Source organism: Canis lupus, chromosome 1 (genome assembly GCF_011100685.1).
Source record: "Canis lupus familiaris isolate Mischka breed German Shepherd chromosome 1, alternate assembly UU_Cfam_GSD_1.0, whole genome shotgun sequence".
NCBI classification, from domain to species: domain Eukaryota; kingdom Metazoa; phylum Chordata; class Mammalia; order Carnivora; family Canidae; genus Canis; species Canis lupus.
The window spans coordinates 39,572,658-39,599,034 of record NC_049222.1 but is presented as its reverse complement, the minus strand read 5'-3'; the positions used below and the strand labels follow the sequence as shown (position 1 = coordinate 39,599,034).

The 26,377-nt window shown below is 40.6% G+C and overlaps 1 protein-coding gene across 4 annotated transcripts in view; it reads right to left on the bottom strand.

The window, feature by feature from the left end:
* SASH1 (SAM and SH3 domain containing 1) overlaps positions 1–26,377 on the bottom strand; it is a 314,530-nt gene that overhangs the window by 138,164 nt on the left and 149,989 nt on the right. For all 4 annotated transcript variants that reach the window (XM_038526301.1, XM_038526300.1, XM_038526298.1 and 1 more), the window contains exon 2: positions 13,210–13,338. In XM_038526301.1, coding sequence (XP_038382229.1) covers positions 13,210–13,338 — 129 coding nt within the window. The remainder of the gene's footprint in view (positions 1–13,209; positions 13,339–26,377) is intronic.

Genomic DNA, 26,377 nt, shown 5'->3' with positions numbered 1-26,377 from the left:
ACAATAGCCAAACTGTGGAAGGAGCCTCGGTGTCCATCGAAAGATGAATGGATAAAGAAGATGTGGTCTATGTATACAATGGTATATTACTCAGCCATTAGAAATGACAAATACCCACCATTTGCTTCGACGTGGATGGAACTGGAGGGTATTATGCTGAGTGAAATAAGTCAATTGGAGAAGGACAAACATTATATGGTCTCATTCATTTGGGGAATATAAATAATAGTGAAAGGGAATAGAGGGGAAGGGAGAAGAAATGGGTAGGAAATATCAGAAAGAGAGACAGAACATGGAAGACTCCTAACTCTGGGAAACGAATTAGGGGTGGTGGAAGGGGAGGAGGGCGGGGGGTGGGGGTGACTGGGTGGCGGGCACTGAGGGGGGCACTTGACGGGATGAGCACTGGGTGTTATTCTGTATATTGGCAAATTGAACACCAATAAAAAATAAATTTATTATTCAAAAAAAAAAAAAGCCCTATGGGAGGGGTGCCTGGGTGGTTCAGTTGGTTGGGAGTCTGCCTTCAGCTTGGGTCATGATCTCAGGGTCCTGGTAGCACCACATCTGGCTCCCTGCTCAGTGGGGAACCTGCTTCTTCCTCTCCCTCTGCCCCTCCTCACTCCCGCTCATTCTCTCTTTCTCTCTCAAATAAATAAATAAAATAAAATAAAAAGGCCTATGGGAGTATACTGAAGAGAGCCAAAATGTACTATGTGGTTTCACATTGTAAGTATTCAACAAATGTATTATCAAGAACACAGTCAACTATAATTTAATTTAAAAGAAGGTATCTACTTGGAAAAACAATATCTATGTATAACCTTGGTCATTACTGTAGCTGGCATTATCATTCTAACTATAAGGGCCCTTATAAGTTCACCCCTGTTAAATTCACCTAAATCTTAGCTGTTAACTTCTGTTGGTCCAGCTTATGGCACAGCATAAGCTAAGCAACTGTATAAGTTTTGTCCCAATTACTCAGAAATTGTCTTTCGCTTGATTTTATATTGTAGAGTCCTGACCCCAGCCCAAGGGACCTGCTCTTCCAAACCAGTTAAGCTAAGCCTTCCAACCAACAAGCACCACGATCTTTACCTTTTCTGTTTGCCTATTGCATAATGTAAAACTAGAATATGTTGTAGGCAGATCTGTATTGCCCACTTACGACTGTGACTAATATGATCTTATCCTTGGCTGTCTTGCTCTATTGCAACACGAGCTTCCTCATGACACTAATAGCTTCCCCATGGCACCAAATATGTTACTGAAACACACCAGCAATCCAGTAAATGTTGTTTTTACTTTGCTGATTTTACCAATTCCCTGCACTCGCTTTCAGGAAGAATACTGAATGCCGTCATTTACCCATCTCTAAAATAGTTACTACTTAACACATTTAAATTACAATATCATAAACTCTCTAATATTGGGTTATTCTGCTAAATATCCTGTGTATACAGTAAACATATAGATGTACAGTAAAATGTCTTCATGTTATTTTATCTTCTTGAATTTAATTTTTCTAAAGTCTATGATCCCCTGTGTTTTGTACAATGTAGGGAATATAATTTTAAGAGATTTTAAAAAATATTTTATTTATTTATTCATGAGAGACACAGAGAGAGAGAGAGAGAGAAAGAGAGAGAGGCAGAGACACAGGCAGAGGGAGAAGCAGGCTCCATACAGGGAACCCAATGGGGGATTCAATTCCGGGTCTCTAGGATCACACCCTGGGCTGAAGGCAGCGCCAAACCGCTGAGCCATCCGGGCTGTCCTAAGAGATTATTTTTAATTCAGGATAGCTCACAAAATCTACAAAGTTGCTTGCCCCTATTCTAAGTAGTCCATATTCTCAATATTTGAGCTTTTTGAGTTCTTTCTAAATTTCTTATCTCTTCATTTACTTCATACAACTATCAGATGACTGTCTCTAGCAACTAGTCAATCCTCTTTTAATTGGTTGCTTTAACCGTGTCCTAGGTAAAACATGATGTCTCTCTGTATGTAAGCATATATTTCTGTGTGTGCAAAGAGAAAAAAAAGATAAAGATGTGTAAAGAAAAAGAATAAAAAATAATGTGGAACTCCAGAAAATTATTTAAAAGTTAATGCTTAAGAACATATGAAAAAATGCTCAACATCACTACTTCTCAGGGAAATGCAAATCAAAATCACAATGAGACAGCACCTCATACCACTCAGAATGGCTGGTATCAAAAAGACATAAAATAACAAGTGTTGGCAAAAATGTGGAGAAAAAGGAACTCTTGTGCATTATTGGTGGGAATGTGAACTGGTACAGCCACTGTGAAAAACAGTATAAAGGATCCTTTAAAAATTAACAACGGAAATACCATATGATCCATGTACCTTCCACTACTGGGTATTTATCCAAAGGAAAAAAAAAACACACTACTTATTGAAGCATTATTTACAATAGCCAAGATATGGAAGTAGACCAAGTAGTCATTTGATGAATGGATAAAGAGGATGTGGTATTTATATACAAAGGAACATTACTCACTCATAAAAAAGAATGAAATCTTGTCATTTGCAACAACACGGATGGACCTAGAGGTGTTATGCTAGGTGAAATAAATCAGAGAAAGACAAATACTATATAATTTCACTTACATGTAGAATCTAAAAAACAAATGAACAAACAAAAGGAACAGACCCTTAAATACAAAGAACAAAGTGGTGGTTGCCAAAAGGGAGATGAGTGAAAAAAAAAGAGTAAAAAAAAAAAAAAAAAAAGAAGGGAGATGAGTGGAGGAGGGGGATGGGCAAAACAGATAAAGGGGATTAAAAGGTGCAAATGTCCAGTTATAAATAAGTCACAAGGATGAAAAGTACAACACAGGGAATACAGTCAATAATAGTGTAATAACTTTGTATAGTGACACATGGTGACTACACTTGCCATGGTGAGCACTGCATGATACACAAAATTGCTAAATCGCTATTCTATACTCCTAAAACTAATATAATACTGTAGGTCTATGTACTTCAATAATAATTTTTTTTTAATTTTTAAATAAAACCTAACTGTTTAAAATTGCTATTGTTGGTAAGTGAGTATTAGGAGATTTTAAACTTCTACTTTTGTAGGTTTCTTTTTTTTTTTTTCATTTTTTTACAATGAATGTATTGTATTTTGTATAATAAAATTTATTTTATATTATGCTTTGTAATATTACACTTTTGCATTATATTACACAAAAATATAAACTAATCTATAAATCAAGATTCACATCCTTGGGAAAGAAGACTGAATCTCAGGGAGTAAAAAGCAAGGTTAGAGCAGCCTCGGGAGAGTCAGATTTGGCATTGACCTCTTGCTTCAAATCCCTTTCCAGGTATTTATTAGCTGCTGGACTTTAAACAAGTCCTATTTTCATAATTATTACTTTTATCAATAATTAGTTATTTCTAAATAAAACATTTTGTTTTGCCTAACAAAAACAATATTTGTTACCGATATTCATTTATCTCCAACTTGTACCCAGGAATTCTCCTGAGGGTGCTACAAACATTATCTTCATTTAATCTTTACAGCAACTTGGTGAAGAAGCCATTGTCATCCCCCTCAGTCAGCGTCCAGACTGACACCACAGGCCATGAACATCCAGGTGGGTGAGCAATGCAGTCTGGGTCTTCTCTTCCAGCCAATAAGGCCTCCCTTTGAGAGCATTCATTTCTGCCACTGCCCCAGTCAAAATCGTAAGACTACTAATATCCATCTCACAGGGTTATTAAAAAGACTAAATTACATAGTAGATGTGGATGCCAATGTACAACTCCAATGTACTTTTTAAAATGTCATTATTGTGATCATTATCAGCATGATTATTATTATGGTCTCCTCATACTGTATTCACCCTGACTTTCTAGTTATTGGCAGTACTTTAGTAACCCAGATAAAGTACACCGAGTGACATGGTAAGTCATACTAATGATCAATCATGCAGAATAGCTTAACTGATAATTATCTGATATCACCAACACTTAAAAGATTCATCAAAAATATTAAACAGTAGGGGTGCCTGGGTGGCTCAGTCAGTGGGATGTCTGACTCTTGGTTTCAGCTTGGGTCATGAGGTTGAGCCCTACATTGGGCTGGACCTCATGAGAGTCAGTTTACTTGAGAGTCTCCCTCTCCCTCTATTCCTCCCCCTGCTCTCACCACTGTTGCTCTCTCTCTCTCTCTCTCTCCCTATCTCTAAAATAAAACAAATTAAATCTTTAAATAAAAGAATATATATATTTTTTTAAATAAAAAAATATATTAAACAGTATGTTTTTCCTTAAGTTAAAACTCTCCTTTAGAAGGGCTTAATCTTCATGAATCAAGCAACTAAATCCAATGAAGAATTCCGATAAAATATCAAAACAGATTCCAGAAGATGAAAGGGATCAAAGGAATATATTGGAAGACTAAACCCACACCCTAAGGAGAAAGGATATATGCAAATAAACAAAACTAACCCTTTGAAATCACAGCTGGAAATCTGTCTTCCTCTTGGCATCTCTGTTAAGAAGCCATGCCTTGGCTGTCACACACATTAAAAAAATAACATACACCCCCACAAACACATCCAGATGTTCACGAATATTCATGATGTGCTTCCAATCTGGTTTGGACTTGTCCTTGATTGATTTTTGATTAAGTTCCCCCAGCTTCGGCTGGGGTCCATGAGATGGATGGCACTGCTGTAGCACAAATTTAGGAAATCTTCATATTTTAAGTAATTGCAGAAAGTTTCAAACTATCCCTTATAAATAAATGATTTCTGCACAAGCCTCAGAACAGCCAGACATAGAGAAACTGGCCTACTACTAGAACCTGAACTCTAACATCATTGCTGCAGGTGATAAATTAAGCCTCCATCTCTAATATAGGCTATTATGTTAGGGGATTAAAAAAGAAAGAAAAAACAAAAAAGCTAGAAACCAATGTTCTCTTTTGAGTACTACGGTGAGATATTAAAGGAAGCAGAGATGTATTTTCCTAAAGCCACCCTATTAGTTTGTGTCCTTCCAGATACCCAAATGGATGAAAAGCCTGAAGAAGAATCACTGAATCAACTACACTGAAGACATTAGCTCAAGAGTGTACCATCCTGCTTCTACTTAAAATTCTCAAAACCTCCAAACTGAAGGAAAGGCAGCTTCAGATTTAAAAAAGCATAAAAAAAAATGCTGCTGAAATGGGTGTAATGAGTTTTTTTTGTTTTTTTTTTTTTTTAAGTAGGTTTCACATCCAGCGTCAAACCCAATGCAGGGCTGGAACTCAGGACCTGTGCTGAAACTAAGAGTCAGATCCTTAACTAACTGAGCCACCCAGGTGCCCCTGGTATTAGTAATGATCTAACAAGAAGTGGCTATGATCAATATGATGTGGGGAACAAAGGCAGAAGAAAATGTAGATAAAATTAAATGTCCTTATGAACTGCAGCCCATTGACAAAGACTTGAGGCAGGCAGCGTATAACCTTCCTCCAGGAAGCTCCCAACTGTCTTATGTTAATGCCCTGCTAGAAGGAAAAGCAACCTTAGCCTGACAAACCAAGGCCTCTGGTATCCCCAGAGTTTTTTTTAACATATGAAAATCCTTTTGGAAGGTCCCTTCTCATTACTTCCCCTAACCCCAAAGTAGATAATCAGTTGCTCTTCACAATCCTGGATCTAAAGGCAGCAGGCAGCACAGCCCTTCCTGCCCATGGGTCCTGTCTCCATGCTTTAATAAAACTACCTTTTTGCACCAAAGATGTCTCAAGAATTCTTTCTTGGCCATAGGATCCAGACCCCGCCAACATTCCAAAGCTATGTCAAATATCCTAGGTCTTCCAGGACCCAATTCTTTCTGTCTTTAGTTATGCTGATGCTCTGGAGCTGTGGTGAGATCAGCCTAAGTAGGGACCTACAGGTCAGGAGGCCAATGTCAGCTGTGTGGTGGCAATACTAGCAAAGGCTCCCAGCCCTATCCCAGGTAACTTCCTGTCTGGGCCCTGCCCCTATGTGTCTGATTCCATTTCTGACCCCCAGCACTCGTCAGTCCCTAAACAGAGCCTTGAAGGACAGATTGGCCACTTGGCCTGAGCCACTCAGTCTCCACTAGAGGCCTCAAATTTAGACCTTTGATGATTACAACATTATAGACATAGATACAGCTGCAGAAACCCACTTGGGCCCTGAAAATAAACATCCATCACAGTCCTTTTCATTTAGTCTGACGGCCAAGACCATACTGCCTCAAGCGTGCTACAAATTCACATGTTTAAAAGCCTCTAATTCCCTTGTGATATGCACAAATAAATTACACTGTAATCTCCCATGTTAGAAATGCTGAATTGTTAAATGTAAACATTTAGATGGCACTACAGCTTGGGTGACCTGGTGGTAACAAATCGTTCAACTACAGGAATTCCAAAAACAGGAATGCTCCTTTCCCCTCCCAAACGCTGGCCAAACCCTCCCAAGCCCTGATTCTGCCATCAAAGTGGCCTCTTTTTAATTCTTTGGCTTTTCTCCCCAGTTACTGTCAATGTGATTAACATTTAGTAATTCTCTGTTGTACGTAAACAAAAACAACCACAAAGCTCAGACTTGTGTCCCTTTCTGGCCAACATTTGTATTTTAAGCAAGATGCTATTTTGGTTTTTAGTCCCCCAGGCATATTGTGTTTTATAAAATGCAAACAAACAAAAAGTCATTTCTAAATGCTCAAGAGCAAAAATGAAGCTGACGTTGTTAATCCCTATTTGAAAAACCTGACAGAATCTCTCGACTTGTAGACTATACCACACATAACACATCTAAACTGTTCCCATAACTATACAAGTGGTTGACAAAGGTTTTCTAAGTGTAAAAGGATAGAAGCACACCTAAATGACAAGCGGCAATGGATGCTGAGATCAAATCTGGCAGCCAAGAGATCTGTTTATGTCCATCCATGTTAACGCGGTACAATGCACAAAAATGCTGACTAAATTGCCACTGGGCATCTGACAATAAATGAGACTTTGTCTGAGAAGAGCCAGAGCAGAGCACTGTATCACCATGTGGCTTAAGGCATAATGCCTCAGTGTATTTTGACATCAAGTATGTGAATCGCACAGCAGAATGTAGTTCAGATTCAACGTCTAATGCCCACTGTTTCTGCCTGCAATCTGCAAATTAACAGTAGCCCAAAGCTGGCAAGTAATGTCAGTGAAGACAAAATGAAACAAAACCAAACCAAATGCCTTTTGGAGGAACAGCTGGGCTTTAAGCAGTTAAATATTTTAAGTCAAGACACTTTGCCACACAGATCACATTGCCATCCTTTGGAAAAAAGAATATGGGTTCAGGAGTACATTTGCCTTCTTTCTGAGCTTCCATATTCCTGGGGCGGGGGGGGGGGGGGGCGGGCAGCATTCCTTCAGAACACCCTGCCTATGCACTCAGGTGGGGGCAACCTTGCCTTCCCTCATCATTTTCTTGAATATTCATTGAGGCAGCACAGGAAAAGTATTTTCCATGGGTTTTGACGTCTAGCAAATAACAAAAGAGAAGTCAATGAACGTCCCCCCACTACCACCACCGCCCCCACCAGCCACTGAGACTGGACTAAGTCTGCACGTCCCTGTGTAATCTCAAATTCACTTTCACCGAGCAGCCAACCATTGTGAAATGGCAATTATTTTTGTTTTGTCTTGTGAATAGTGATGAATCAGAACATCCTATCTTTTTATATTATTAATAATCCAGGAACCTAGGAAAGAAGAGCATGTATCTTTTTTTTCCACATCATTTATATCTTAGGTTTCAGCCACAGTAAACTTCTTGTAATTGCCTATAAACGCCACATTTTCTCTCCTAATTTTTGATCTTTGTGAAAACTGTGACCTCTGCTTTAAAGTTATTCTGCACTATCCACACCCCCATCCCCAAATCAGCTTAATCTTGTGTCCTTAATGAGCACATTTGGGTATCACTTCTTGCAGGAAGCCTTCTTTGATTTTCCTACACTAGGCTAGGGTTCTTCTTTGTACTCCCGCACAGCATTTTAATAGTGTGTTTACTTGTCTCGTGCCAACTAAATTGTGACGTCTTTGTAGATGGGGAAAACATCTTTTACTGGTCTTTCTGGAAAGAAAGACAAGATCTCAGATACAGGTTTGATATTCATAAAATATTTAAAAAATAATTCCATAATAAATGAACTCAACAAATACTTAACACGCACCTCTTAGGAACCATGCACTGTTCTCTATGTTGGAATGCAGAAGTGACCAAAACAGACTAACAAAAATCCCTGTCCTCAACACAAGATTTGCTGGGAAGGGACAGAGGGAATTTTGTGAAGTGGTAACTACGTCCTATATGTCATGCTGGAGTGTGCATGGTATGGTTACATCCTCTTGGTAGAGCTGAGATCTACGGAGCTGAGATCTGTGCATTTCAATATGCAAATTTAACCTCATAAAGAATTTTTTAAAAATAACAATAATCAAGTGGGTGTGCCAAGTAAGGATAAGAATGTCAATGTAAGAATGTCAAAATGCTAAGAACTGTAGAAGCTGGGTTAGAGGCATGGAAATTTGTTATAGTTTGCTGTTTCTATATGTGTAATTGCCAAAATAAAAAGCTAGATAATGTGTGTACTCCTATAAATACATATTAATGAAATATGAGTAACAGATATTCTTCAGTGTTAATTAGAGGGGTTTTAAACTCAGAATCAAGGGGAAAGAATCAGTTACAGGTTATTTACAATGATTTGCCAAGTCCTTTATAGCAGTTTTTTCACCTTATCCTCACAATACCTTTATGGGATGTTTTTATCCCCATTTTGTAGATGGGAAAACTGAGGCTTGGAGAGATTATACGACTTGCCAACTAAATACAACAGCCAGAACAAGGGCCTAAGTCCCAACACCTCCTTCCACCAGCATTTCTCATACCCTTTGCCATACTGCATCAAGCACAGGGGCTGGGACCCCCACTGGGGCTGGGGTGGTACAGTCTGAAGGAGCCCAGGAAGCACCACTAGTCATGATAAATACAATCTTACTGCCTCTGATTAGGTCAGAATTATATCTGAAGTGGTGAAATTATTAAAATTTCAAGGAATAATAGTTATACTCTAGAATTGTACCTACACCATCGGCAATGGTTTTGATGTCACATTTGTCTGTTATAATATGCAATATTTTAAGTTACATCCCTGGTCCCTAAAGACCTGCATGAGTCTCCCCCAGGCTCCCATGTCCTGGTACACACACAGATGTGATCATGATTTGGCACAGATCCCAAGCCAGGCTTTGGCCGAAGTTGTCAACAGGGTCCCCCTGTAATTAGGCACTTCTGCATCATAGCTATATTGTAACAACAACACACACACTTGTTTTCTGTCCATACTCAAGCAGACTCAAAATCTCACAGACACCAAGGAGGCTGATATAGCCGGTGATAATCTCCCACCTTGCCTATGTCCCTTTCCTGGCCGCCATGTCACTTTGACAGATGTCGGACTTAGCATCACCAGAGATGGGCCCATTATGGACTTGGAAAGCCATATCATTTCCAAATGTAGACTTGCCCAGCCAAAAAAACATGCAGTGCTCAGAGATGTGCCAAATGTGTGGAAATATGGGCAGCTTCCCTGCTGTTCACAAGCACTCATGTCTCAATCCCCAGCAGAGGCAAAGGCTGTGGTCCAGACATACCGTTCCTTTAGGGCTCATTTGGTGCTGAATAAAAACTCTCTCCATAGTTATAAATGTGAATCATAATCCCTGTTTATACTGTTGAATGTTCACCCATCTGTACTCTCTGTTGCCTTCATCTAAACTAACTGGCCCCAAAAACACTTTATCAAGGAAGTGCTTTATTCTAGTCAGGAGCCGGGTGATTAGGTCCTGGAAAAGTAGCTTGATATCCAGTCCAGAAAGTTAATTACTAACATAATTATCAAAACCTTATATTTTTCAGGGTTAAGTCAAGCATTGCAGTGGGCAGAATGTCTTTTCGGTTGGTCTGTTCTCTGGCTGACAATAATTAGTTCTTAAAGACAATACATTCTTTGACTTTTAAAGCCAAACTCAAATATCTAAATATCTATTTTATCTATAGAATATTCCCTCGATTGCCAAAATTCACCTCGAGAATTTGAAATGAAATAAAGTCATAAACTGATTCAACCCATCATTCAAAACTCTCTGTATTCAAGACTGTCTCTGAATGACTTTTTCTACAGCAGAATCAAACATAATGCTACTTTTTTCCATATAAAATGCTTTAAGGTGGGGCCTCTGGTGGCTCAGGAGATTCAGGGTTGGACTCTTGATTTGGACTCAGATCATGATCTCAGGGTCATGAGATCAAGCTCTGTGTCTGGCTCTGGGCTGAGTGTGGAGCCTGCTTAGGAGTCTACCCCTCAACCCCTTGCTGTCATGCTCTCTCTCTTAAAATAAATAAATAATAATTAATAAATTAATTAATTAATTAATTTAAAAAAAGCTTTAGGCTCCTGCTGTATTCCTCTTACTGCTTTTGGTGGATTATTTCTTTTCCAAGCCACCTTGATTCAGCTTTCCTGGGACTGCTTACAGACACAGAAAGGAAGTATGAACTTGCAGGTCCTCAGACCCAAAGCTGCTCAAACAGCTGAACACAGAAGTTTGTCTACTTGTCCTCAAGTGGAATAATGTGCAATAAAATAAAAGAATGCAATGAAGAGAGCATCACGGACTGCAAGTTACAGCTCTTCAAGAAGAGGAGTTCCCATCAGGTCTCAATCTGTGATGAGCTAACCACCATGAGAGGGAACTTTCAATATGTCGCTAGTGTTGCATACATGGTCTGAATAAATGATGGATGACCTTAAAGCATGTCTCACATGGACTTCTAGATTTCTGAGCCATGTGAATGACATATGGAACACATGGCATCTAACCTGGCATTCAGCAGTTCAAGAGCTCCCTATTACCTCTCCAACTTGCCTGGAATTTCATAGAAAGAGAACCTGAATATGCCCATCTGGGATCTTACTTTTCTCACTAACTACTGTTTAAAGGATGAACGAAGTTTCCTGCCTGGCTCAGATGAGCTTCCATCAATTTTACCCACCACTACATTCCTGCACCTTTGATGAGAACTAATTAAGCTCATGTGGTGTGTTTTTTTTCCCCAGACTGTCTTTTGCTGCTCTGGAACAGAGCACACCAAATTAAGCCCATCTGTCTAAATGGGAAGAAGTTATTTATCCCACTGCCACGCAGGCTTTCTTTCCTAGCCAGACTCTGCCTTCCAAGGTTCCTAAACACCTTATGGTGATTACAGTAACCCCAACTCCTAACCAGCTAGAATTCTGGGAAGAGTAGTTGCATGTTACAACAAGGATCATCTACCAATCCACAGCAATCACTTCCTCACATGGCACAATGTCCAAGGAAGCCACAGAGCATGCTACCAGACTATCATTCAAGGTCAAAATCACAACGTCCAAGAATTCGGTGCAATTTTTAGGTTGCTGTTCAGCCACAATCTTGCCCCCACCAAAAAAGGGGGAAAGTCTTTTTTCATTAACTACGCCCCAATCAGAGAGCCTAATTAATTTCAATGGAGGCTTATGCCACATGAGGTTACTTTTGTTAAAAAAGGAGGAAACAACCCTGCCATTCACACCTGCCAGATGACAGAGTTATAGGAAAGATGCCCTGGGCAATGACAGGCCCACATGCCTGCCTGGGCGACCATGTTAGGCTCCAGGATGATGGCTCCCGGCCCCCAACCCATGCTTCTCAGCCTCCATCAACTCAATTGTACTAACTCCCACCACTGATGACTGCTCAGGCAAGGAACAAAAGGAAAGAGAATCAATAATCATCTGACAGTCATGATACACTGTTACTCCTGACCTAAGGAATCTTCACTTAGGTTGAGTTAAGGAAAGAAACTAAAGCACACAGGAATGCCAGTCTTACTGTAGAAGTGAAGCATGTCCAGTTGTAGAATAACAGAGGTGCCTAAACTAGTTGGTAGGTCTGTTATATAATAGGTTCTTTATAACATAAAAAGGGTTTTCATAAAAGAACTCTTTGTTCCAAGTTTCTTAATTATTGCTTTTTCTTTTATTCCTATCCTAAGCAGATTTATGGAAATAAATAAGTAAATAAATAAATAAGGATTCCAGTGAAATCAGCAGTTTTCAAACTGTTTTTAAAGGCAGAGACGCTTATGCAAAAGAGATCCATGTGGCCCCTCCCCCACCCTACCCCCAAAATATAAAAGATGGTCAAAAAGGAGTTGGTCTGGATGAGAAGACATTCCTGAAGGGGTCTTGAGGTCACCACAGTGAAATAAAACAATTTGAAAAGCACTGAACCAGAATGAATCCAAATAGAATATGTAATGAAAATTTAAATTTATAAATGCAGAAGTTTCAGTAAGATTTTTTTGTAGCAAATACACAACATGGAAATATTAGTATATATACAGATTACAGAGAGAGACAGACCTAAATTATTTATTTACTATTTATCACATGCAAGTTCAAATACTGCACTAATCCTACATAATGGTCCTAAAGAAACAGCCAAACGAATTTCAACACCTAAGTGCAAGAATGGAGCCATGTAAAATGGTGATTATGAAGAGCTCTTAAATGACATGGAAGAACTATAATAAAATATTTAGTAAAAAAGCAAGAATTATATTGCTAACGTAAAAATGCTGAGAAACACTGAGGAGGGCTGCTAAAATACCAATATGGTAATTACCAGGTGAGAGATTAGGGTGGTTTCTAGCTTCTTTACATTTTATTTTGTTTTTGAAAGAAAAAGAGAAAGAAAAGGAAGAAAGAAAAAAGGATTAACCTAGACATTATTTGCACTTAGAATCCATAAAAATATACTATACGCTGGCTAACAGTGAAAACATTTTTTTCACTTAAGTTAAAAAATAAAATCTAGTGTTTACCGAATACAAGTATTTGGTCATACCATCCTAGCCAATACTCAATCCATCTGATGACCAGAGAGCTAGATGATTAATCCTTTGAGACCTGAACTTTGCACCCCAATTTAGCACAGCAGCTTACAGAGAGATGCTCCTGGCACGACCAGGACTGCTAGAAGGCCTGGGAGGGAGTGCTGGATCAGGAGCAGGACACAGAGCAGCCCCGCCAGGCAGAAGCATATTCCCAGTGCCGCCCACTCACCACATCCAGGTCCTGGGAAACTCGCCGTTTGCGGAGCTCCTCCATCCTCTCACACACATCAGAGAAGCAGGTGTTGTAATAATCTGCATACTGCTGTGCCAGGTCATCGATGTTTCCCAGGGAGCCATCCTGGGGGCGAGGAGGGCAACAGGAAGAAACAGGAAAAGAACAAAGACAGTCAGTCCACCTGTAGAGAAACCCACTGCTTTTGGTTCCCCCTCTCCACAGCATTTACACTAATAGCTGGTGGTCATTAAATGGTGAGCATGTGCCAGGCTAACTTCTGTGTGTGACACCTCCTAATCCTCAGGATACCCATTGGACACAAGACCTATTTCCTCACTGTACAAGTGAACAAACTGTAGGTCAAAGAAGTTGAGTGACTGCCTGCCCAAGTGTCCTAGGGCTAACAAGTAAAGAAGCCAGGCCTCCAACATAGGACTGCCTGGTACCAAAGTCATGGTCTTGTATCCACACCTCTGCCTGCCCATCAGGGCTAGGAAAGCCCCAGGAGAGCGCCTTCAGAAAAGGCACTCAGCAGGTAAGAGGCTCCTGAAAGCCCAATCAGTGGCTGCACCAGAACCTCCTGGGAAGTTTTGAGAAACTCTGATACCAGGACACCACTCCCAGAAATTCTGACGGGAACCAGAGAATCGAGGACCACTGAAATCCTGCATCTGAGACATACTTGGGCCATGCCCTCCCATGAGACCTCTGAAAAGACAACCCTATTCCTTGAATTATTCCAAGAAATAGGAATAACATGCAAGAAGAGTACATGTGACAAATTCACCTAGAGGAAGCATGTCTGTCACTCCCAGAAGCTGCTCTGGATCCCCCCTTCCTGGGCTTATACTCAGCTCTGCTGCCATTTACAATCCCATGGCCCGAGGCAGATATCCTAATCTCTGGGAACACTGGGACAGCATAGTACGTATCTCACAGTGAGAAGTAATGAAGTAACACAGTCTACCTGGCACACAGGAAGCACTTGAAACTTATTTAGCTACTCATATTCAGTACAAGATAATGTTTCAGGCTATAGTCTTCCCTTAGGGGAACTGATGCCTAAATGCATGTCTGAACATATACATATGGGAGGACAAATGCTGCATGCGTTTGTAAATTATGCCATTTCTTCTATTCATTTATTCATTCATTCACAGAAACATTTATTTCCCCTGATCCTTTTAATATCCCCCAAATGTCCTTTCTTTGGTATAAATAAATGGCCCTACCAAGACAACCAAAGGAACACAACTTTTATCAGAGAGTCTAGAAGGTTTCCATTTTACAGACCACAGCCCTATCACATCACGCACAGCAACACTTGTCTGAATCTGCAAAACACACTCAGATATAAGTGGGGTTTGGGAATTGAGAGTTCTTCAGAAGCCTTTCTGCTAAAGACTCTCTTCAGGCCTTGTCAAGAGGCCTGGGTCAAAGCAATCCCTAGCCAAAGCCTGCGTTCACTGATTTTATGCAACCAATGGACAGGAGAAACAGAAATGGAAAGAAATGATTTCCTAGGAAAAGAAACAAAACAAAACAAAACAACTCCTCCTCTCCCATCAGTAAAATATTCCCCTTTTGGTAACTGCTTCCAAGTCTCCATTGCAGAGCTAGGGGCGAGAAGCACTCTTACAAGACCCATAAGATGTTTGAGTATCTGAACATGTCTGGGCAAAAGTTATTCCCCACTCAGTCTGTCGGTCTATCTGTCTGTCTCAGACTGGAGGCTGGATGGACACAGTAGAGGAGCTGGGAGCCTAGCCTCCTCTTCAATAGGTTTATTGTCAAGTTTCCAGTAGGCAAGTAACATCGGTCAAGGTAAGCAATCTGCTGCTGAGCCTCTGAGGAAAGGCCCAGGGGTGGTCAGCCTGCTGGTTTTGGCTGTACTGCTGTCAGTAAAGTGCCTGAAACCAGAACCACTGTGGAGGAAGGGAGCCAGACCAGAATATCTTAAGGTGATGTTCCTGTAATACAACATGATAAATCAAATCATGATCCCAAGGTTTGCCCTGACTCGCCTCAACTCAACACCACGTACCCTGGGGGCCACAGCATGAAAAGCCACAACCTCCTGACAAGTCTTCCCATCCGTTTCCCCACTTGGGCCTACTCTGCCATCAACCCAGCCACCGAAGTGACCTTGCTAAACAGAGCTGACAGTCTCTCCTTCTTCTGAGAATCACCTATCACCCAGGTGACAAAATAAAGCCCCAGCTTGCCAGCCCAGATCTCAGGGCCCCTCACTTCACATCTGCTCCCCGTCCCGCCCGCTGAGGAAGGAGCGCAGGCCCGCAGACCCGCCGCTCAGCACGGGCTCTCCCCCACGCACCCACCTCCGCCCCAGCACCACGAGAACCGCGTTCTGAACACCAGCTGGAGCGCAGCCAGGACCGCGAGGAGAGCGCGGTGCCCCGAGCCGAGGGCTTGTGCCCACAGCTGCCCAGCAGCAGCCTATTAACCTAGCTCGTTCGCTTATGGTTCAAGCTTCACAGAAACAAAATCCTCCCCGGCCGCCTCCTCTTCAAGAGCCTCGGGTTTCCTTAGTCCTCGCCCTTTGTGTATACTGGGAAAGACCACGGTGCTCCCTTCCATGTGTGTGCTGGAAGGTGGAGGGAACAGGGCTGGCAGCCACATCACCCTGAGAACCCACTTTTATGAATGACCGCCTGGATCCTGCCACTGTCCCCAACTGCTGGGGCCCCTGGAAGTTCCTGGGCCCTTCAGGATTGTGTCCAGTCTCTCGAGAATATGATGCTATCCTATCTTCAGCCAGAAATGTCTACCTTCATCCATTCAGGAAGGGAAACATGCCTGTGACTTCTGACCCAATACAAAACCCACATCTTCTAATACTGGGGTGAATCTGTTAGAGGCCTTACACCGTATAGCTCCATACTTTCCTAGGCTTGCTGTTCTTAAATGGAAATCCCTCGAGGCACCTGGGTGGCTCAGTGGTTGAGCATCTGCCTTAGGCTCAGGGCCTGATCCCAGGGTACTTCTCCCACTGCCTTTGTTTCTGCCTCTCTCTTCTCTCTCTCTCTCTCTCTCTCTCATTCTCTCATGAATAAGTAAATAACATTTTTTTTTTAATGGAAACCCCTCTGTCTCTTTCATAGAGGCACTAAGAATTGTACTGTTTTAGCCAAAGCATGCCAATCTTGAATTCTAGCTTCCCCAAAAGCATCAGCCAAAGTATACAACTTAACACAATCAACTGTCTTCTTGGGTTAATCAAGTCCACTCCAAAATAACTCTCAATTATTTAGATAGCTTTATTCGAATTACCTTCTCCCCTTTTTCCTAGCAACACTTTCAAAACCAACTGTTTGGTTCTCAAGTTTCCAGACTTGCTGATCAAATGTTTTTTGCCACTAGTAAAAAAAGTTGAAGTCCATATTTTTCAGTCCAAATCACCCAAAATTCTGCAGTAACTTGGGGTCCTGGAAAATATATCTCTGGCTCACACACAAAAAAAAAGGTAACTCTTCAACTCTTCAAGCAGGCCAAAGACAGAAAATGCTTCACACCCTGCAACATGCTGCATTATCCACTCCTTACTTGGCACTCAGCAGACAATAATTTACAACAGGGTGGCGTAGCCGCTTCTGTTTTCCCAAGTCACCTTCCAGATGTGCAGTAAATTCCCCAAATTTCCACTTCCATCAGTCTTGATGATTTAAATGCCAAGAAGGGCAAAAAAATAAAAGGATGTGTTTTTAAAAAGTAGCTCTTGTCTGCCATACTCAGAAAGGAATCCTGCTCATCCCCATCAAATGGAATCAATGAACCACAAGATGATTTTCTCTTTATCCTCTCAAAATCTATGCTCTTTCAGGACTATCTGGAAACCTCCACACCATTTCTGTCCAACCTGTTCCTACTTGAGATAGCACAGTCCTATTCAGTAAAAACATTCACTTCTACCAGAAATGTTTGCAAAAGTAGTCTGCAGGGAATTCAAATAATGTAGCCGATGTTTAATAGCACCACATCTCGCTCATCTCTCTTTTAGAGATGTGAAGTTTATGTCTGACTCAACACTCCACAATGCTAATTTCAAGAGGCACTGATGTTATTACAAAATAAACCTTTGACTACAACTTTAAACTCTCTAAATACAATTATTAAAACACTGAAATGGATTCCTTTTTAAACTTATTTTTCTTTTAAGGTGTTCACAGTTTCAGCCTTAGAGTGATTACTTGCCTTATTTGTTTCACTTCTTATTTTTCACCTTTGGTTCTCACGCAACAGGCTGAAGCAATATGGGTTCAAGTTTAGGAACAAGGGGGAGATCTTATTTCCTCAAAGATTTTTTTAAGTGAATTGTGAAATTTTGTGCCACATGATCTTTTTATAAGAATTTTCACATCTTCATCTTAAAAAAAAAAAAAAAGAATATAATACATGCAAATTCAAGTTCTCTTTCCTTTTCCTTTTTACCAAATCAGGTCACAGCATCTTTTCATACGGCCATCCACTTCACTTGGTATGGCTTTAAATTAAATCTGTAGTTTCACTCCCAATAGCAGGTCAATGGAAGACAAATCTTGTGCAATCTTCCCAAGAAGCCATAGCATGCATTTCCACCAAACACTCCTCTTTTATACAACCAACATAAAAATATAGAGATAAGGGGCATTTGTACCAAACAATTCACATCAGGTAGACTGCTGCTGCAATTAAGGAGAAAAGAAACAGCACTGTTCTCTCAACAACTGATTTAACAGTATTTCTGGTATTTATCCCAATGTACTTCTGTCTCTGAGAGATGTGAAAACTAAAAGTACTAGGAAAACAAAGCATTTGTATCATTAACTTCTGTTATTTTTGCTCTCTTCTTTCCCAGATGTCATTTATGGTTCAGATTATCTTGACAGTCTTTAAGGGAGAAAAAAAAGAAAAAAGTCCTGAAAACACCAGGAAATACAATGTAATCTGTATAGCTGTATGCAGATCACATGCAAATGAATGCAAATGAACTTGTGGTCCTGCTATTTTATGTATCTATAAAGACAGAGCCCCAAGGGAAAACTCCATGTGTTGCTCTGAATCCCCAAAGTTGAGGGGAAGAAAGAGAACAGTCTCCTGGCTCATTTATTTAGTGTGTCTCTACCTTCTTTGTCTGTAAGAAATACATATATATTTTGCATAATATAAATTATACGTTATATTTACATTGCTACCTGTTGTTTTGGAGAGGGTTGGAGCTCTATCAGTATATCAGTTCCCTACAGGCTAAATCCACTGAAAGAAATCATGAAGCCTGATTTCTTGAATGACTTCACAATGCATTTTCATTCTTAATTAGCTTCTTTAAAGATTTTGAGGTGATAAACACTTTCAGCAACCTTTCAGGTGAAACTGCTACTACCATAAAAAAGACGTTAATTCTGTTTCCTTGTTCAGCCTCACTGCATCTCTGAGATGTTGTTGCAGGATTTCTCTGTCTTTACTGCCCGTGGTTCTGGGTAACACCGCTTCGAAGGATGATGAGGTGGACCAGATGAAGAGTGGTGTGCAGCAAAGCAAAGTTGATTGAGCAATAGTATAAAGCTCCCGGAGAGGGAAGGGTTGCCCGGAGTTTCTAAATGTAGCAGGTTGTATGAGCTCTTTTGCGGAACTATCTTCAGCAATCAAGTGTGCCAAGTTGTGCCAATCTGGGCTTTGGTCACATATCTGTCTACCTATTAGGTTCATGTCCACGTGCTGATGGTCTTTTATGCTGACATCTGAGGGCATATGTCTTAACTGCCCCCTCCCCACGATAGGGACAAGTGCCTTGTGGTTATTCGTCTTATTTTATGCAGAAGTTACTTCTGCAAAGGCTGTAAAACAGAATGCTAGAGTGCTCCTGTCTAAGCTGCAAAACAGGATGTCAGTACTGTTTTATCTTAGCTGTCCTGGCTCCCTATTTTCTTGTTGGGGACCCCGGCCCTGACTACTAACTGTCCAACTCACTCCTAACAATGTCACTGTTTGTACCTGCTCTGTTATCCCATCCTGCCATGTTAATAGAGAAATTCACTGAAGAGATAATGATCTCAAATATTTTTTTCTCTGAGGTATCACTCCCAGAATCTCTGCAAGATGTTTGGAGCTGGAATACAGTTTGTCTAAGGAAAAAAGTTTTTTGCACATGACAACCAAAAATACACACTAAAAGGACAATATTAGATCATGCTGGTGGTGACCAAAGAGCCCTCCCTGAGGGCACACCCACGGGGCAGGTGGCTGGATGGCTGATCTCACATCTTCCACTCTCCCCTCTCCAAAAACACCCAGAACTTGCCAGGCCCTATGTCTAATTCTTCCTTTGCCAAATATGACCTTGGTGCCCGAGGCCCTCGCTATTCTGCAACATCGAGATCTCAGATTAACATAAATCTGCTCCTGAAGGAGGAAGGTCCCTGGGACAGGCAGCATTGATCCACTCCCTCCTTCCCAGCACTCTCTCAACAACAAAAAAAATCCAAAAAACAAACAGCACAAAACACACAGACACGAGGCACAAAAACAAAAACAAACAACAAAAACTGGGGCATGGAACTTCCTTGATATAATTATTTATAAATATGTATTAGATCTACCTATAATTATAAGTACTAATATAAATTATATCTATGTACATTAAAAATGCATACAGAATTATGCACTTTAAATGAGATAAACACAAGTATAAACAAAAAGTTCTAAATTCTTTCCTATTCCCAAATGGATAAGTGCAGTGGTATTCACCTAGCAGATCATGACCCATTAGGGCTCTATGGGTCAAGCATGGATCAGAGAAGCAACTGCCATGGTGACTGCAAGCTGGTGAAACAGTCCATACAGGCTGCTACCTCTGTGTCTAGTACTGAGTCCAAAGTCAGTACTGCTAGGCTGGCAGTTATGAAAGAAGCTAGGTGTGAAATAGCAGCAACAAAACTGATCCCACAAGAACACTGGAACAGAGACAACTAAAATCTGTATCTGTTTCTCATTAACCAAAGCCCTGATGCTAGGGGTGACCTCTAACTGAAGCTAGAACTCTTTATGATAGATCTACACACACACACTTGGCTCAAGAATCCCAGAAGATGAAGAAGATCTGGCAGGAACTGGAATTGCTTGCGGGTCCAGGTGCCACCTCATGCCAACAAGGTAAGGTCGGAGTGGATCAGTGATACCACATGGGAGCTGCCACAATACCTGTCACCCACCATCAACCTTCAGTCTAAAAAATATGGCTGCTACAGCGAAGGAAACAACAAAACTAAAAGACAACCTACAGAATGGGAGAAGATATTTGCAAATGACCTATCAGATAAAGGGCTAGTATCCAAGATCTATACAGAACTTATCAAACTCAACACCCAAGAAACAAACAATCCAGTCATGAAATGGGCAAAAGACATGAACAGATATTTCTCCAAAGAAGACATAGACATGGCCAACAAGCACATGAAAACATGCTCCACATCACTTGCCATCAGGGAAATACAAATCAAGACCACAATGAGATATTGTGAGAATGGCTAAAATTAACAAGACAGGAAACAGCAAATGTTGGAGAGGATGTGGAGAAAGGGGAACCCTCTTGCACTGTTGGTGGGAATGTGAACTGGTACAGCCACTCTGGAAAACTGTGTGGAGATTCCTCAAGAAGTTAAAAATAGAGCTACCCTACGACCCAGCAATTGCACTACTGGGTATTTACCCCAAAGATACAGATGTAGTGAAACACCAGGACACCTGCAACCCAATGTTCCTAACAGCAATGTACACAATAGCCAAATTGGAAGGAGCCTCGATGTCCTTCGACAGATGAATGGATAAAGAAGATGTGGTGTATATATACAATGGAATATTACTCAGCCACCAGAAAGGACGGATACCCACCATTTCCTTCAATGTGGATGGAACTGGAGGGTATTATGCTGAGTGAAATAAGTCAAATCGGTGAAGGACATCATCATATGGTTTCACTCATACATGGAATATATAAGAAATAGTGAAACGGATTATAAGGGAAAGGAGGGAAACTGAGTGGGGAAAAATTAGAGAGGGAGACCAACCATGAGAGATTCCTACCTCTCGGAAACAGAGTTGCAGAAGCGGAGGTGGGTAGGGGGGTGAGGTAACTGGGTGATGGGCACTAAGGAGGGCACTTGATAGGATGAGCACTGGGTGTTATACTATATATTGGCAAATTGAATTTAAATTTAAAAATTAAAAAATTAAATTAAAAAATAAAAAATATGGCTGCTATGATTCATTTCTGGCTTCTGGGTTCATATAGTGCTAAGCCAGCAGGGTCCTAATATAAATGGAGACATCTGAGATCAGCATTTGTTTAATGACATAGCATAGCATAGAAGAGAATAGAAAATGTTGGCATATGACACACGAAGAAAGGATACTATTACTTGCAACATTTGTCTCAGTTATGTGTAGGTCTAACTGTACTTGATCACAATATAAATTGTATCTTCCAGTGAATATATGACAAAAAGTATGGAAGTCACTGAAGGTATTTTGCCTCCCAGGCTGCAATCCTGGGAGTACTCTGACTTATTCTAGAGCTCCACTATCCAGTGGCCTCCTTCCGGACCTCAAACTTTCCTCCTCAGGTCACCCCTACAAGCAGATGCTTCCCCAAGGCTTTCCCTGCATTTTTCTCTTGTCATCCTCCCAGGTTTCTTGGGGAAATGTCATCAGTGGTTGAACAGATTTAAAAGCACAGCAGAAATATGCATCTTCCTCCCTCAGGCCCAGTGCAGCCTGCTTGACCTGAAGGTATGAAAGGCTTTGAGATTTTTAGCAAAAAACGTGATTACCAGAATCTCATGCACAAACTAGTAACCTCTAATTATCAGCTCAGAAGCAATTTGAAAAGTATGAAAATTCAGTTTCCTGACCACAGAGAGGTTTGGCTATAATAAAATGGGATAAAACAAAGTCCTCCTCTGCATTCCTCCGGGGGGGAGGGGGGGTGTTGGAATCTCTGACACCACATTAACCGACAGGTATGATGAAGAATTGACCAAGGCTAGAAAATTAATATGTTCTTCAATCATCAACACCTAGTTGCATATTTCATTAATTCAAATAATATTTATTGAACATCTATGACACTCCAGGTGCTATGTTAGGTGCTATGTATACAATATAAAATCAAGAAACATGAAAGCTTATTATTAATAAAACGTAAAGTATGGTCTTTATTTTAATGTAGTTGAATGGTTAAGTCATAGAAACCTGTTGGAGGGGTTTATTAGATTGTGCACTTAGTGTAAGGTGTTTTTGGAATTAAAGGCTCTGAAAGATCCAATTTGTTGAGCTATCAATGGCTCAAAAGAACATTTCACAGGAAGCTTCAGAACTTGAAAATAAAGGGAAAGGACTGGAACGTTGACAATTCAAAAAAATTCAAGTACAGATTCACACTCAAAATGGACATGTGGAATTAGCAGATGGCAATTTCAGACTAAACTCATTTCTCATTTCTAAATTGCCCTGAGCTTAATAGAATCACAGATTTGGAAAGAACAGCAGAGCGAGCTGGTTGGGTGGCAATGAATGAGCTAGTTTGGTGGAAATGAAGTCACAATTTCTGACCATATTTGCAGATTTTGAGGAGTATGAATCACACTTAGCACTTTCTCTGGCTGCCTCTGGCACATAATCATGAGGATATGAGCATTCTCAAGCATTTGGCTAACGATGATCTGCGGGGGGGGGGGGGGGAATGAAATGATCTTTAATTTCCTAGAAATTTGGAAATGAATATATTAGTCTCAAAACAATCCTGAAATTTCTGGTTGTTAAACTTTGTACAATATTTGAGTTTGTCATGTTTTAATAAAATTATATTCTGTCATGGCTTAATCTGAGAGTTAGAAGGGTGATAACACATGGAATCAGAACTGGACTTGACCACCATGGCTGATTTCCTTGAGGCAAGCTAAGAGAAATTTGGAAGTCCTGGTGACCTGATCAAAACTAACAACAGGATTTATGCTCATAACCATTCACTGTTATAGAAGCAGTGTTGATTAATTTTTTTTTGGTGATGCTCCCAAAGTTCCACATTTTTAAGAACTGGTAGGTATTGCCTAGTGTTATGATAAAAATTCAGATGGTCAGCAATCCTCAGGACACTGACCAGATGACCCGTACTGAAGTACTGGGATACCTCTAACGTATACTTTGCTAACTCTCAAAACTCTTTCTCCACCTACTTAGCTGCAGACAAATGCCTATGTCTCCTCTTCCTAGGTATTATGAACTCTCCAACTCCCCAAACTTTCATTCTGGATTCCAGTGTTCCAGAGATTAACCTCAACCAGTTCTACCCACACCAGACTCTGAGGAGTCATTCACTTACCCCAAAGAGGTCACTATGTCTAATAGAACTTATTACTAATGTGTCATAAATAAGTCAATGCTAGTATAACATCCCTAATATCTCTCCATGTCTCAAGTGTCTCAAAATATTCCTCCATCCTAACCCTAGCAGTGTTTCAAGTGGTGGACAAAACTTTCCAGCTACTCACACTCCCTCCAACCTCATCTCACTTACAATCTGCTCTATGTTCCATGTCCACTGTAACTTTTAAAATATAGATCTTGAAAACTGTTAATGTCTCCCAGTGAGGACTTGACAAAGTCGGTCTGTTGTATATAATACAAGAGCCTTTTTATCTGGACTGTCTGCCTTTCTAGACCTGCTCCATGGCTCCACCTCCCCATCCATATACCAGTTTTGACCAGACCAAACTAGTACATGCAGCACTATAACATCCCTGCTCCTCCATGCTGTTTCTTCTGCTTGGAACACCTTTTTTCGCCCTACTCACCCTACAGACAGCAGCAGCCTATGCTTCACAATGGACTTTACATGTCATGTGAACGTCCCACTGCATTACTGTAAATCATACATTTTACCTACAAATAGAATGATCTGATGTCTGCAATCTGCTTCAAAGTCATGGGGGGAGGGGGAAGAGATGGGGGTCTGGTATAGACAAAACAAGATTGGCCACAACTGATAAATGGTAGTTTGGAAATATGGGGATTCTTTAAAATATGCTACTTTGGTATAGATTTGAAATTTTCTATTTGGTATAGATTTGAAACTTTCTGTTTCTATTTTAAGGCATCCTTAAAAAGTGACTTTTACTTATTTACATGATTGTTATCCCAAGGAGACTCCAAAGTCCTTGATAGCTAGAGCTGGGTCTTACTCATTTTTGTAACCTTAGCACTTAACACCATCAAAATAGATATTTAGCAATTACCTAAGAAGTGTCTTATCAGAAGCAGAAAGGAAGGAAGAATGGATGGATTGGAAGCCAAGAGAACTGATTTCCTCACTTCCTGAGGGTCCCCCTAACATCCATTCAGTATTTTCATATATAATGATGAGCTTTTAGTCTCAGACTCTGTCCTCACCAACTTTAGAGCAGTAACTGAGTCTAGAGAGTGAGATAGTCAAATATGAAATACATTATTTGAAATAACAATAAATGAAAAACTAGGTGAAGGGGAATATGTTTTCAAGCAGAAGGGACCACAAATGCAATGTGTCTGAGTCAGGAGAGACAGACAGCCTCACCTGTTCCAAGAGAAAAAGCTACCTAGGTGGCTAAAGAATTGGTGCAAATGTGTTGGAGCACAGGAGGTGAGAGAGCAAGAAGGAAACCCAGGTAGAGGATTCTTCATCTGAAGAATTGATTTCTAATAATTTCCACTTACTGCTGTTAATTCTTAACCTGTTGATGGGCATGGATCTTGTTGGAATCCAGTGGAAGATTCTTACACCAAAAAGATTAATGGGGAAAAGCTCCTTGGGGCCATGGGCTCAAGGTCACTAAGGTCTTAAAAAAAAAAAAGATTTTATTTATTTATTCATGAGAGACACACAGAGAGAGGCAGAGACATAGGCAGAGGGAGAAGCAGGCTCCCTGCAGGGAACCCGATGCGGGACTTGATTCCAGGACCCCAGGATCATGATCTGAGCCAAAGGAAGACTGAGCCACCCAGGTGCCCCTTAAGGTCACTAAGGTTTTAAATTCTTCTCATATGCTTATAGAAAAGGTAAGTGTTTTGTAAGGACTGTATAAAAAGGCCCTGAATACACGAGGAACATATCGTGGTTGATTCCTCCCCATTCAATCCCTATGGGGGAGACCAGGAGGAAAACACACCTGGAATGCTGCTGGGTCAGGCGATGTCAGAGAACACATACAAGAGTGACGCTGTGGCCAAGGAAGCAAGCATGTTCCCTTTCTGGGAATGAACTATAATGAGTCGAACGGTAACCTATCTGCTCCTACACAATGTAGGCTATTTTAGGGCCCTTCATTCACATGACACCAATTGGGTGGTTTCTTTCCAAAGTCAGGGAGAAACCAGTTCACCCACTGCCCTGGAAAAACTTCAAGTAATCCAAAAACAACTCTTTACCGCACACCTAACCCTCCTCCGGCACATTTCAAGACCTAGCTTCCACAACATCTGCTCTTTGGTCCATCCCCTTGATCTCAAGGACGCTCACAACAACACTCAGTGCTCTGAGGACTTCATTTAGGAACTCAAAAGCACCCTGTGAATGTGGGGTAAACGAGAAATCCGCTGGTTTTATCCTGTGCACATTCTGACCTGTAATATATATAGGAAAAACCAAATTTAGAGAATGTCAGTGCACAAAACTACTCTTCTTGTCCCAAGCATATAGCTGAGTATTATCTGTATCTGTATCTCGGTGTCTGTCCATCTATGGATGTAACCATAGAAAACAGTACAGGACATGAAGGCCATACTTTTATTTCAGCTCTCTGGGAAGCAAAGTTCTTTCCTAACTACATCATTTCCTCTCAAGATGATCTCAATTTTCATCATAAGAGACTTTCATATTTGCCAAGAATATAATGTGAAAGATCTCTAAAAAAGCATCCTTAATACATGGATCTCCTCTTACTCATAGATTAAAAACATTTTGGAAATTGAGAGTGAAAACTTATTTGCTATGTACCACATTCTATATAGAGTTACAATGTAACCTTGACAGGCATCTTATGCCTAAAAGAAACAAAAAAAAAGCTCCACCTATGATGAATTCACATCATTCTACCAAGCCACTTATCACTAGAATGAAAATGTTCGTTTGTCC